Below are 14874 nucleotides of genomic sequence, written 5' to 3'. Positions count from 1 at the left end.
AGAGCTCTGGAGCTTGTGAAGTCAGAAGTGCTTGGTTTCACTGTGGTGAGGGTGAGTGGGAAAGGTACAAGTAATAAAATTAAATGGAATAAATGAAAGAGGTGGAAAGAATAGTTTGGGGCCTAAGTAGGCCTGATTTTTAATGCCCGCTCCTACTTTATTATATCCTCTCTGTGTTCTGTGCCCCATCTCAGGCTTATGCTGCAGCCTTGCAAAGAGTTCCTTCACTTAGTTACACCTTCTCTGAGCAGAGTAAAATAGTACGGAGTCCTAAGTAGTTATTAGCATCACATTAAAGTTGGCTATTATAAATTTCTTCAGCTCTTTACTAGCTCAGTATTTACTAAGTGTAATTTGGTGTCATTAGTCTTGTTATAGGCCATATATATAGTAAAAGGTTGTAACTTGTTAGTTTGTGTTTTGGTAGATTTCAGAGTAACAGCCGTGTTAGTCTGTATTCGCAAAAAGAAAAGGAGTACTTGTGGCACCTTAGAGACTAACCAATTTATTTGAGCATGAGCTTTCGTGAGCTACAGCTCACTTCATCAGATGCATACCGTGGAAACTGCAGCAGACTTTATATATACACAGAGAATATGAAACAATACCTCCTCCCACCCCACTGTCCTGCTGGTAATATCTTATCTAAAGTAATCTTCAGGTTAGGCCATTTCCAGCACAAATCCAGGTTTTCTCACCCTCCACCCCCCCACACAAATTCACTCTCCTGCTGGTGATAGCCCATCCAAAGTGACAACTCTTTACACAATGTGCATGATAATGAAGTTAGGCCATTTCCTGCACAAATCCAGGTTCTCTAAGTTCTGTAGAAGTAAATATTGTCTTACGTTTAATGGTACCGGTTGGCCTGTCACTTGTAGCTCCTCCAGGTATTATAAAATGTATATATTGTTATAACTTCTCTGTTCTGATTCTTTTGAAAGATTGTAAAAGAGAAAGAGAGGTTCCGAAAAGCCCCTCCCAACTATGCCATGAAGAAAACTCAGCTACTAAAGGAGAAGGTAAGAGATAATACTCCCCTACTTAGTGCAAAGCTCTTCTGATTGAAGAATCAAAGCTTATTTGGATGCTAGTTATAACCAAAGCACCACGTACTTTGCAGCAACTTGACTTAAATTCAACAGCAAATAGAACGCAGAGAACTGCTGGGTTCCAGAACATCTGGAGGCCAGTCAGAATCATTAAATTCCTTCACCACTGGAGGGCACTTGCCACCTTCTGATGAGGCACAATGGCCAGCAGCTGTCTCAGCTGTCCTTTCTTGTCCTCAGGGTGAGACGCTCCTAGTTGGTGGCTGTAGAAGCTCACTTTCTTTCCTCGTTGTTGCTACTATATACTCTTTGGAGAATTTGAAAATCGCTTGCCTATACTATTTTTTTTACAGCCCGCTGTTCAAATTCCTATTGAAAGGAATGGATGGCTGAACCATTTACTGGCCATTATGGTTTCTTTCCATGCAGCCGTCTCATGTGAAGAGACTTGAATATTCAGAGCCTTGAGTGGCTTACTTGGTCATGTGCATAGCACAGGCCTAAAAGTCAAACAGTTTAAAATACCTTTGAAGAATAAAAATTGTCGTAGCTTCTCACACCAAGGAAAAATCTACACTTGGTTTTCTCGTTAAGTTTGATACTAGAAAATACAAACCCAAGAAATCAAGGGATTTAGTATCCTGTTAAGTTTGCTCTTGCACGCTTTGGACTGATTTAACTTTTTTGATAAACCATTATTTACTGAAATTCACTTATGCAGAGTTGTGGGTTGTGTGATGGTGTATTTTCAGTTTTAGAGAGACAGGGTGGGTGAGGTAATATCTTTTATAGGACCCACTTCTGTTGGTGAAAGAGAAGCTTTTGAGTTTTGACTTTCTGAAAGGATGACAAAGGTGGTATTGTATATCTCATTAAATGAGCAGTCTGATTTAAACTTTCATTGCATTAACTAAACTAAAATTCACAATTGCAATAATAATCAGTCTTTTCCTGTACTGGGCAGGGGAAAGGTGAGTTTTAATCAAACTATAGCAGCCTTCTGTATAGGAACAAAAAATGAGATCCTCTTATTCTAGTGGTAGAAGTAAGAACGGCACTGAAGTAAAACAGGCTAGATGACTCTAGGTCTATCCCTAATATCTGACTGGCCCTGTGGGGGAGGAGAATTATGCCTAACAAATTACTGGTTGTTTGAAGGCTATGGCAGAAGACTTGGGGGACCAGGACAAGGCAAAACAGATTCAAGATCAGCTTAATGAACTGGAAGAAAGAGCAGAGGCCCTGGATCGCCAGCGGACAAAAAACATTTCTGCAATCAGGTAGGTACCTGAAGTTGACATTGTCCCTTTAAAGCACATCAATAAAAAGGCAACAGAAGAGAGAAACCAATTACAAAAAACATTTAGTGCTACTTGCAAGTTCTGGCATGTCTTTCCTGTACATATACTTATGACCTGAATACCTGGATTGCTAATTATGCTACTTATTCACTTGCTGTTTCTCTCCCTCTGATCATATGCACCAGAATCCATTTCCTGTTGTCAAAAATGAAACCTTTCTTCCCAACCATCTCAAATAAAGGGTTGTGTGCCAGAAAGTGATTGCCAGTGAGAGCAGTCACTTAAATAAAATGACTATTAAAAGCATATAGGAAAAAATTAGAAAGGCCAAGGCACAAAATGCGATTAAACTAGCCAGGGACATAAAGGGTTACTTAGCCCTGGTAAGGCCTCAACTGGAGTACTTCGTCCAGTTCTGGGCACCACACTTTGGGAAAGATGTGGACAAATTGGAGAAATACAGAGGAGAGCAACAAAATGATGAACTGTCTAGTAAACATGACCTGTGAGCAAAGATTGGAAACACTAGATTTGTTTAATCTGGAGAAGAGAAGATTGTGGCGGGGACGGACAAAAGTCTTCAAGCACATAAAAGGTTGTTATAAAGAGGGGGGGATTGTTCTCCATATCTACAGGACAAGAAGCAATGGACTTAAATTGCAGCAAGTGAGCTTTAGGTTAGACATTAGGGAAAACTTCTTAACTGCAAGGGGAGTTAAGCACTTGAACAAATTATCTAGGGAGGCTGTGGAATCTCCTTTGTAGGTTTTTAAGAACAGGTTAGACAAGTACCTGTCAGGGATGGTCTTCTAGATCAGGGGTTCTCAACCTTTTTCTTTCTGAGGCTCCCCCCAACATGCTATAAAAACTCCATGGCCCACCTGTTTTCTACGTCTAAAAGCCAGGGCCACCGTTAGGGGGTAGCAAGCAGGGCAGTTGCCTGGGGCACCACAAAGCTAAGTGCTCAGGCTTCAGATTCAGCCCCTGGTGGTGGGATTCGGGGGCCCTGGCTGCAGTCCCATGTGGCAGGGCTTTGGGTTTCTGTCCTGTGCCGTAGCAAGTCTGATGACAGCCATGCTTGGTGGACCCCCTGAAACCTGCTCGCGGCACCCCAGGGGGCCTCGGACCCCTGGTTGAGAACCACTGTTCTAGATAATACTTAACCCTGCCTGAGTGAAGAGGACTCTACTAGATGTCTTATTAAGGTCCCTTCCAGTCCTGGGTTTCTATGATTTCCTGCTTTTTAGTAGCATGCATTAAATAACACTGTTGTTGTACTCTGTCTCCTCTCCCCTCCCCTCTGTCCCCCTTCTTTTTTGCAGTTACATCAACCAGAGGAATAGAGAATGGAACATTGTGGAGTCCGAGAAGGCTCTAGTGGTAAGGAATGTTGAAGCAATACTTGGGCTACAAGAAAAAAAGGAATTTTCAGGGGAGTGGCGGGTAGCTAATTATATGGTGATATACATATTATTTTATCCTACAAGATGTTCTTTAAAAACAAAACTCAGAAAGTGGCATTATAAAGAAATTACATGCCCCTCCCATGACCAGCCACATTCTTAGCAGGTTTCCGTGGTGGTTGTAATAGTAGAATATTGGGTGTTGCATGAGTCAGAAATCAGACTTACGAAGGTATAGTAATGGAGGGAAATACTGCTCTGCTCTGTAGTGCTTTTCATTCAAGGGACTTCAAAGTGTTTTAACTAACACTAATTAAGCCTCTCAACATCCATGAGAAATATGCAAGTAGCGTCTCCACTTTGTCTTTCAGGAAGTAGAGCAGGGGTCGGTAACCTTTTAGAAGTGGTGTGCTGAGTCTTCATTTATTCACTTTTAATTTAAGGTTTCTCATGCCAATAATACATTTTAACGTTTTTTAGAAGGTCTCTCTCTAAGTCTCTATATTATATAACTAAACTATTGTCGTATGTAAACAAGGTTTTCAAAATGTTTAAGAAGCTTCATTTAAAATTAAATTAAAATGCTGATCTTACACCCCGGCCCGCTCAGCCCGCTGCCGGCCTGGGGTTCCGTTCACCTAGGCTGGCAGCGGGCTGATTGGGGCCTGCGGCTGGGACTCCAGCTGGCAAGGGGCAGGCAGCCAGAACCCCAGACCGGCAGTGGGCTGAGCAGGGCCGATGGCCGGGACCCCAGACTGGCAGTGGGCTGAGCGGCTCAGCCCGCTGCTGGTCTGGGGTTCCGTCCGCCAGCTCCTGCCATCCAGGGATCCGGCTGCCGGCCCTGCTCAGCCCGCTGCTGGTCTGGAGTCCCGGCCCTATCCACATAGAGTAGGTACCTACCTTCTCCCTGGTTCTAGCCATTCTCTTCCTCTCTCTGCACTGACATGAGGGTGGGAGTGTGCTGAGAACAGGCTGGGGGTTGGGGTGCAGGGTCTGGCCAGGAGCTAGAATGAGGGAGGGGGCTCAGGGTTGGAGCAGGAGGTTTGGGTGTGGAGCACTTACCTGGGCAGCTCCCATTTGGTGCAAGGGGTGCAGGTGGGAATGTGGGGGGCGGGGTGTGCAAGAGCTCCTGTTTGGTGCTCAGGGTGGGAGTGGGAATGTGGGAGGTGCAAGAGTCAGGGCATGGTGGGGGCTGGGTATGTGTGGGGGGTGCTGGAGTCAGGGCTGGGGTTGTGGGGAGGGTTCAGGGGTCAGGGCAGAGGGCTGGGTGTGTGTGAGGAGGGTTCAGGGGTCAGAGCTGGGGCTGTGTGAGGGGGCTGCAGGGGTCAGGGCAGAGGGCTGGGGTCGTGGGGATGCTCCCAGCCCCCTGCCCTGAGCGGCTCATGGCAAGGAGCTGGAGGGGATATGCCCTGATTCCCACCCCCTTCCCCAAGGTCCCCGGAGCAGAGAGCGTGCTGCGGCTCTGCTTTTACCTCTCCCGCTCCGTGGCAAGGGGGGGCAGAAAAGAGCGGGCCGGGCAGGATTTTTAGTGGCACGCTGCTGTCTGCCCGGGTCGGGCAGGCAGCAGTGTGCCATTAAAAATTGGCTCACGTGCCGTGTTTTGGCACGCGTGCCATAGGTTGCCGACCCCTGGAGTAGCGTGATTGGAGTGTAAAATTTGTGGATATGATCTAATAGAGGTTATTGGTGGTGCTTGTTGTTGTCTTTCTAACCTTGATGCTGCAGATGGCGATGGTGTCTGTGTTGGGGTTGACAAAGGCAAGACAGGTGAACGTAGTGAGTTATGTAAGACTGTTCATTGCTTCTTCTGTAGGCTGAAAGTCACAATATGAAAAACCAGCAAATGGACCCTTTTACTAGGCGGCAGTGCAAGCCCACGATAGTTTCCAATGTAAGTATAACACTGAAGTCAGTCCAAGGCAAGTGGAGGATGGTTGGGAGCAGTGCAGACTGTCCATGTGTGGAATAGAAAGGAAAAGAATAAATATCCTGTTGTGTCACAGTCAGGAAGGACTACTGGGAACAGTTGTCCAGATACAACGGTGATACATACTCAGACCAGGATCAATACACCCACCGCAAGGAAAAGGTGTTATAGCACATTATTCTTAGCGAAGTGTGTCGGATTAGTGATCTGGACATGGGCATGGAGGAGTGGGGAGATGATGGTGCTTTGGAACTCACTAGTAAATTCTTATGGGACAGCTTTGGGTCAACAACCTGCTCTGTGCTGGTATAGCTGCCAAGTCTCCCTGTGTAACGTAATATATGTTTTAATGCTTAAAATATTTAGTTGAGTGCATAGTTTCCTAAACCATCCCGGGGGGAAGAGGGGGACTGTGGACTGGAAAGCAGTGACCCTGAAATGGATTTAGGGGTCATAGTGAACAAGCAGCTCAACATGACTTCGTGGTGCAATGCTGTGGCAAAACTGGGCTATGTGATCCTTGTATAAATGGGAGTAGGTGCAGGGAGGGGTGTTTTACCTCTGTATAGCACAATGGAATATTGCATACAGTTCGGGAGTCCACAGTATAAAAAGGATGTTGAAAAGTTGGCGAGGGTGCAGAGAAGAGTCACGAACATTACTGGAGGACTGGAGAAGATACCTTACAGTAAGAGACTTAAACGTATCAAAAAAGATTGAGGTGACTTGATTACAGTGTACAAGTACCTTCTATGGGGAGAAAATACCCCATGCTAAAGGGCTCTTTAACGTAGAGGAGAAAGGCATAACAAGATCCAATAGCTGGAAGCCGAAGCCAGAAAAATTCAAATCGGAAATTAGGCACAATTTTTTTTTGGCAGTAAGGGTCATTAACAGTTTCCTAAAACATCCCGAGGGGATGAGGGGGACTGTGGACTGGAAAGCAGTGACCCTGAAATGGATTTAGGGGTCCTAGTGAACAAGCAGCTCAACATGACTTTGTGGTGCAATGCTGTGGCAAAACTGGGCTATGTGATCCTTGTATAAATGGGAGTAGAACAATCACCAAGGGAAGTGGTGGATTCTCCCTCTCCTGATGTCTTCAAATCAAGCCTGGATGCTTTCCTGGAAGCTGTGCTTTCACCAAACTCAAGTTATTTGGCTCAATACAGGGGTAATTGTGTGATATATAGGAAGTCTGACTAAATGATCTTATGGTCCATTCGGGCCTTAAGCTCTCTGAATCTGAGCATTATGAGCTTTAATGTCAGGACAGATCTCGCATGGGTATCACTAAGGATATGCAGTTGCTCACTGTCTCTCTTGCTCATAGTCCAGGGATCCTGCTGTCCAAGCTGCCATCCTCGCCCAACTAAATGCAAAATATGGATCTGGTGCTTTACCGGATGCACCAAAGGACATAGGCAAGGCAAGTACTGCATCCCTCCTCTGCTGTGTTACTCCACCTTTTTTTTTTTTAGAATCCTGCAGTTTAATTTTAAGGTACTATTATTATTTATTTGTATTATCATAGTGCCTTGGAGTCATGGGTATAGAGAAGTGTTGTATTAATTGAGATGGAACGTATGGGCCCAAAGAATTGAAGGTTTTAATATGACGCTATTATTGTCCAGTATTAAACAGTGTTACACAAGGTTTGGGGTACAGAGACCTCAGCCTGCTTAGTACCATGGCGCAAACACCATTAAATGTCTTTTAACCTTTTATTAAAAATACAGAACGGGGGGGGAAAAAAGAGAGCATTTGAAATGTAAACTATTAAGGTTTTCATGTTAACAACCTTCCTTGTACCTTTTTGCTGGAGAGCATTTTCAAAAAGAAACCTTTCCACCCCCTCTAATTGGCAGGGTGTTACATGGCATTAAAGTGGTAATAACTGTCCTTTTGGAGGAAAGAAAAGAAGTTAGTTGAGCTGCTTTTATTTACCTTTTGGTTACAGCAGTGTTGCGAAATACACAGTCTTAGCCAGCTAAGCCAGGCTTTTATTAGACAGAAGGAAAAAGGAGAGGGATAGAAAAGAGAAGAAAATGAAGTGGGGGAGGGAAAGGACACACAAGGGGACAGGGAAGACAATCTTGTACCCCAGGTGGTGGTCAGGAGTCAGGTGAAGATGGCAATGTCATTTGGGTCCCTTTTGCTGCTGCCCCCCACCCCCAGTCTGGGAACATATTTTCAGGATTAGGATAATGAAGGCCTAATGGTTTCATGGTAGATCTCAAGGTCTGAGAGATGGTGAAAATGGCAGCCCTGATGGTGAAGCTTGCTCATTCCTGTTCTCCAGTCTTTTAGCCAGCGTCCATATTCGTCCTTCAATTGTTTTCCCCCCCCCAAAGTCTTTTAAAGACCCCAAAAAGGGAGTGGTGGGGCAGTACCCCATCCCCTCATTATTTTGTTCACCCATTAGGCCTAATTTTCTACATACCCATTTTGGTTAATTGATTTCCAGTTCCATACTTCTCTTGTTTACCAGGCGTGATCTTAACATTGGCCTTGAGTTATATCAGCAGGCCTTTTTGGTTGGACTAATTCAGTCTCTGTCTCCGTTTTGGACCTCTTTTTATCTGTTTGTTATAGGTTATTGTGACATTTTGTGAATTTTCACTCACTTTTTACAGTTAAGCTCATAATTAGGATAAATGTGTAGCCTCTGTTACAACAGAAGGTCCAGATTGAACATGTTGGTGGCTAATAAAACGTTCTCATCTCTTTCTGTGACTCTGCTTTGTCAGATTTGTGCTGCTGCTACTGCTGAAACTTTGTTTAAATTTCAGGGTCAGGGGAAGGACAAAGACGTGAACTCAAAATCAGCTAGTGACCTCTCAGAGGACCTGTTCAAAGTGCATGACTTTGATGTGAAGATTGATCTCCAGGTTCCCAGCTCAGGTGGGTGTCTCTTATGTATGTGTAGGGAGGTGATTTTCCAGCTTTTGCTAGATTACAGAAGTATGTGGACCAGGGCTGCCAGTTTTAGTTGGGAGTCAACTGCTGTCTGGATCAGCAGCAGACTTGGGAATGGGACTTGCGGGCTTTGTACTATAGTTCTGGCAAATACCTTTAAGAGAAGGTGCTGTACCACAGGAACATCTGTGACTTTGCTTTGAGATTCATGTTACTAGTAAAACTCTTGGGGCACCAAGACAGTAGCCTAATGAGGTAAGGAGATAAGATGTTAATTGTAGCAGTGAATTTGTAGCTACCTCTCTACATAGTCTTTTTGATGGTGGCGTTTGTTTATGCACTGCCAGCAATCGTCTTGAGACTCATAGGAAGACAAGACCCCTGTCCCAAAGAGCTTGCAGTCTAAACAGACAACTTTATAAATGTAGGGAGTGGGTGGGGGTGTAACATAGTGTGAATAATGAAGATTAACTTGCATCAAGTTGCTGGGAGGACTAGAGCTAGCAAGGGTCTCAGAAGAGGACCATGGGGCTGATCCAATATGGAAGTTCCTATGTTGTAGTTTCAGGAGGGAAATGAAAGAACGTCAAGTCATAGCAGAACAGGCCAAGAAGGGCCTTGTAGGCATAAGGGTCAGAGTGGAAGAAGTCAGAAAGACAAGAGTTGAAGGACACACAAGGGGGTAGTGGGAGTGAAGGGCTTGGGAGGAATGAAGTGAGCAAGGGAGGTAAATCAAAGTAGAGCCAAAAGGTAGACAGTGCAGTGTATGCCACGGCAGGGAGCTTAAATCTAATGTAAGATTGGATGACAAGTTGGGATTTTGCAAAATGTAGGTTTTACTGCTGAGGGAGAACCAGTATAGGGATCTGAGTGTGACTGTATGTGTTCAGAGCAGATAGATTCTTTGTGAAGTTGCATTTTGACATTAGTGTGTTGGATGAATTGAAGGAGAATGAGATGGGCGTCAGGGAGGTCAGAAGGAGGGAGGTTGTACTAGTCAATGTGAAAAAACCCAGCTTGGACAAAGCTTTTTATTATGGAAGTAAAGAAATGTTGCACAGAAAACTTGACTGGTTTTACTCCCTTGTGAGGTCTGTCCTGTGTCTCTGCTATGCTCATGTAACAAATGTCCTTCATTGTCAGAACACTGCAATGCAGCATGTGAGACAGCAACATTAGTAACTTCAGAGTAGTTTCTTCTGGAGATGGAAGCATTGGTGGCAGAGAGCAGGTTTAAGAGGTGCAAAGTCAAAATTGAACATGCTTGTCATATAATTGGAAATGCCTTTAGTTCAATGTACTATTACTTTAATGTTTAGCAGAGAAGCTAACCATACTTCCAAGGTGAAATTGTCACGAAGAAGCTTGGTTTATTTTGTGGCAGGAAGGCTGAAATCTCTTCTCTCCTATCATTACCACCAAGCAAAAGAACTTCCACTTTCATGTATTCTAGCACTGACTTTCTGTTATTTCCTCACAGAATCTAAGACGCTGGCCATCACCTCCAAAGCTCCACCAGCAAAAGATGGTGCCCCTCGGCGATCACTGAACCTGGAAGACTACAAGAAAAGGCGGGGGCTTATTTGAGCATACCCACTCCGCTGCTTCTGATCCCGCATGCTCCATGATGATGTCCCAACTTCTCTTCTTCCTTCCTTTTCCGTTCCCCTTCTGGGTTGGAGCAGCAATGGAGCTGGGAAGAGACTCTTTAAAACTGCCAGTCATCTGTAACATAAACCATTTGACTATTTACTGTATAGACCTCCCTTCTTGCCCTTTCACAAATGTGGATCTGTGCTATTTGGGGTTCTCCCACTTTTTAGTTTGATTTTATTTTTATTTTTTTGTTTTTATTGTTGATGCAGCTCGTTGTGTTCAGTATTAGCCTCAAGTTGGGATTTCTGTAGGAATCTCTTTGGTGGTGGCAGCATCGGCACTTGGTGATCTCTCCGTACATACCACCACGGGCATGGCGAGTAAACATTGGCACAAGACCTTTGTGGCTTGAAGGTCATCTGCACTTTCTTCCTCCTCTTCTTCCTCCTCCTAGCTCTGGAGAAGGGAAACTTCAAAAACTGGCTTAGGTTCAAAGTGTAAATTTTTTTGTGGGGGGAGGGTGTTACGTGACTTTTTTTCAGGTGTTTTTTTATCATTTTTTATGCTGCAGTACTATTTGTATCAGTCTGTCACATTTCTTTACGGCTGTTTTTGAATTTCTACCAGCTGTATTTGAGCATCTGAAATTGAAAGAAAGAAACTCATTAAATGTGATTCTTACTAAACAGGCCTGGCTGATATAGCTGTGTACCTTCACATTCCCCTTTTTACTCACACATACTTGTTGAGAGTCCCACAAAGTGCTCTTGTGTGAGACTCGTCCTCCGTAGATCTGTAGAGTATCTTGAGTCTCCTGCTGTAACTGAATGAAGTAGCTCCTTCTGGGATGCCCCTGGGCGCTCATGAGGTAGGCTCCTATATTTCTTCTACAAATCCAACTAATCGTTCAACGTCCCATCTTTCTCACATCACCTTGTCTTTACTGGGTTCCAATCTGTTTGTGGTTTTGGTTTTTTGCTTTGTGAGTAATTCTAAACTAGGCTTTAAAAAAAAAATTAGTTCATATTATGTGGAAGGGGAAGGACAAGGTAGAAACTGTACTGAAAATGTCTGAGGGCAGTTGCTGATACATATTTTCTATATATAAGTGGTACAGGTGCAGTAAAACACTAGCACAAGGATTGTATGGCTTTATGGAATGTTTGACTAGAAACAAGATGACTGCTTGATAATCACTCAGGTGTAAAAATCCAAGTGTAAATATAAGTGGCATTTAACAAAGAGCTTTTCAAAACAAATACAGCTGAATATACTGAACTAAGAACTAAATTAAAAAAGCATTAGAGGTCTGACAATTCAGAGACCCTGCTTGAGTTAAGCACCAAAGCATGAGCTTAAGTGCTGAACAAGTAAGGATGCTCTTCTAAATTGAGTCTTGAAGGAACGGAAGATCCTGACACCTCCTCCTGGAGTGTTGTAGCATTATTTTTCTAAGAGCTGCATATAGTGGTTATATCTAAACCTGAGTCTGACTCTTGGTGACTTACTTGTTGGATCCTTAATGAAACTTTAATCTAGCTCTTATTTTAATTTCCTTTTGTTAATTTTTTAACAGTAGTTTTAAAGAAATGTCATGTAATTGTGTGAAAATTGATATAATGAACTGTGTATAAAAAAAATTCCACCTCTGAAGCAGCTCTTATTTGCTGTGTAAACAAATTGTGGACTTTTTAATAGCTTATTTACTAGATAGTCCATAGCTTTGGAACTCCTTTATGGACTATTGTGTAAATATGTAATCATAGACTTTTTCCTGATTGTCTGTCTGTAGCAACTTCTCTGGAGCTGTTGTGGGCTCTCATTTACGTATGTCCTTTTGACATTTTTTTAAAAAGTGGATTTATGGAATCTGCCATTATAGCTTTGTAGGAGACATCATGATCCACTGGATAGATATGCATTTGGTATCATTTTGGTTTTGCAGCAACTACAATGATGTTACAGATATGTAATAAAAAAACTTTATTTGCAGTAGACAGTTTCCCAACTATCAAAATTTCTGAAGATTTACAAAAGAATAACTGCAAAATTGTGCAAGGCAAAACTTGAATTGCCTACAAAAATTACTAAAAACTATTGTGGGGTACAATGACTACAGAGAAACTTTTTACTCCTCAGTTCTTTTTACATGCTTTCACTTGATGTGCCATTTCATCCCAGAGTAAACGTCTACAACTGAGTCACAAACTAAGATACAGACTTTATAATAAAAACAGTGATGAGACCCTGATATTGTTGTAAATAGTACATCTGCTTTGTTTTCCCACATGAATTAATGGAGTTTATCAAATTAAAAAGATGGGTGCACACAGTGAATTTCGTGTGCAAAACTTGTAAAGTGGTTATGTCCTGAGCATCCCCAGTTATCAGCTACCACTTGCAACCTTCTGGAAGTCTGAATGGTTTCTGCGGAAATACTGTCGAACAGAGGCAATAGCCAAGGAGTTACTGTATGCAAACCACACTCTGTGTTGAGAATAATGCATCAAGGGACTCCATTTCTTGAATAGTTACAGAACTAATTGTGTATGAAGATGTAATCTTATTTTTGCTTTTTTAAGTGCATGTAAAGGTGAGTGACACCTCCCGTTCACTGGGAAGGGATGGGTTTATTTGTTTTTGTTTTATTGGTGTCCTAGCTGAGTTCATTACAAATGTACAGACTTCTATAAATAAACTTGGTTGGTTGGTTTAATAAGGTTGATCATGTTTAATCCCTTGATATGGGGCACTCTGGTCTCCACATGCTTGGAACCTGTGTTTTTTCCATGTTCCTATGCATTTTTGTCCATAACATGACTTGAAATGATTTAAAAGCCCAACATTATAACATACTTATTGAAAAGTGCTGCTGTTGTTCATGGTAAAATGGACAATTGTTTTCTGAGCAGCTCTCTACTTCTGGGTACAAGAAAATCAAGTGTGGGCTCCTTGATGCTATTAAGTGTTGAGTGAAGTAGAGCCACTGGGAAGGATAGTTCACTATGATTTATGCCTTTCTATTGTCCTTCACTGCAGACCCAAACTTACTTCTGTTCATTCCACAGAAACCTGAGCTACTCTTCTCCTATCTCATTATTTGTCAGAAATGCTGAACCATGAAACTGAGGTCAGAGAAGCTATTTAAAGAAATGGATGCCACATCACTTAAACGTCCTTCAGTTTTATCTGGCTTGTCTCCTTCTGGCTTGCCCTCCGTACACACAGATCGTTGTCTGAAGAGAGCTGTCATGAGACTAGGGGGCTTATATGGTGGATACACTATTGTTTTGATAGCATGTTTGTTTCCTTGACATTTTCCAAATTGGTCTAGAGACTTCTCATCAAGGAATCTTTTTTGAAGAAAACAAATCTGCAGAAACTGACCCTATCTCACTAAATCCGTTGGGAAAATTGTGTGTCTGGATCATCTGCTAAGTGTGCTATTTATAATAGTTTGTCTTGTCACTTTTAGGTAGGTATATACCTATTGGTCACTGTTGAACACTTTAAAATACATCTGTGCTTTTGTCTTCTTGCTGAATTCAAAGTAAATGCACTTTTAAAATGCTAAGTGGAATCTTGCAGCATCACAAGACTTCTGGCAGTTTTCATCAAGGCAATATTTGGGGGTGTGGGGCGTTAACTTTTTTTTTGGCGTAAGTAGGTAAAATTTGAGTCAAAGGGGGGGTGCTGGTTCCCTGAAGAAAGAACTGGCAGTAAGAGAAGACAAACTTAAGTGTTCAATGAATAGCACATGTAAAGTGGAAATGATAAGAGGGTTACAGTGTACAACAATGGATCACTGATCATACATGTCAAGAAATAGACCATAGGTTTCCAAATTCTTTCTCTTGATATGCCAGTCTCCCCAGGGTATGGAAATTCATATGTCTGGTCATCTGCGTGAAGACATGTTGTTGCCTTCCATCCTGGGTCTTTTTCCAGTGGGGTTCCAGAGGATTGACCGACACTATTTAATATTTTTATCTATGACCTAGAAGAGAAAACAAAATCACTGATAAAGTTTGCAGATGACACACAAATTGGGGGATGTGGTGAATAATGAAGAGAATAGGTCACTGATTCAGAGTCACCTGGATTGCTTGATAAATTGAGTGCAAACAACGTATTTTAACGTCACTAAATATAAATGCCTTCATCTAGGAACCAGGAACGTAGGCCTCACAGGATGGGGGATATTATCCTGGGAAGCAGTGATCTGAAAGATTTTGGGGCTCTTGGTGGATAATCAGCTGAACACTAGCTCCCAGTGCGCCATCTAACATTTTGACAGATTAAAGGAGACGCAACAAAGTCCACGAGTGGTGCTTAGCAATGGTTTGGGAAAAGAACCCAATGCACAAGCGGCAAACCTTCCAGTGGCTACAGGTCCACTTGCGAGATGGAGGTTGAAGCATACTCTGCTTCCTGGCTTGCCTGCAGGCCTCAGCCTGGGCTCTGTGATGGCACTCCACGGTGACTGCACCAGCTTTAACCCGTCTTCTTCAAACTGAGCAATTGTGGGCAGGATTTTCCCAGTGGGAATGCTGAATTTCCTGAGACCTTGCTTGACCTTGTTGCTGTATTGGCACTTTGGCCTTCCTCTGTGTTGCAGGCAGTTCTTAAGAGCACAGCCTTTGGCATGCAGTCCATGTGTCCCAACCAGCAAAGCC

General features: G+C 43.0%; 1 protein-coding gene across 1 annotated transcript in view; it reads left to right on the top strand.

Moving 5' to 3' along the window:
- RTF1 (RTF1 homolog, Paf1/RNA polymerase II complex component) overlaps positions 1-12921 on the top strand; it is a 55511-nt gene extending 42590 nt beyond the window's left edge. Inside the window, exons 12-18 of the mRNA XM_077818857.1 lie at positions 945-1022; positions 2211-2332; positions 3676-3733; positions 5570-5647; positions 7017-7112; positions 8476-8587; positions 10083-12921. Coding sequence (XP_077674983.1) covers positions 945-1022; positions 2211-2332; positions 3676-3733; positions 5570-5647; positions 7017-7112; positions 8476-8587; positions 10083-10189 — 651 coding nt within the window. The 3' untranslated portion in view covers positions 10190-12921. The remainder of the gene's footprint in view (positions 1-944; positions 1023-2210; positions 2333-3675; positions 3734-5569; positions 5648-7016; positions 7113-8475; positions 8588-10082) is intronic.
- Positions 12922-14874: the final 1953 nt, after the last annotated feature.

Source organism: Eretmochelys imbricata, chromosome 6, assembly GCF_965152235.1.
Source record: "Eretmochelys imbricata isolate rEreImb1 chromosome 6, rEreImb1.hap1, whole genome shotgun sequence".
Taxonomy (NCBI): domain Eukaryota; kingdom Metazoa; phylum Chordata; order Testudines; family Cheloniidae; genus Eretmochelys; species Eretmochelys imbricata.
The sequence above is the reverse complement of the archived record's forward strand: the minus strand, read 5'-3'. Positions and strand labels throughout refer to the sequence as shown.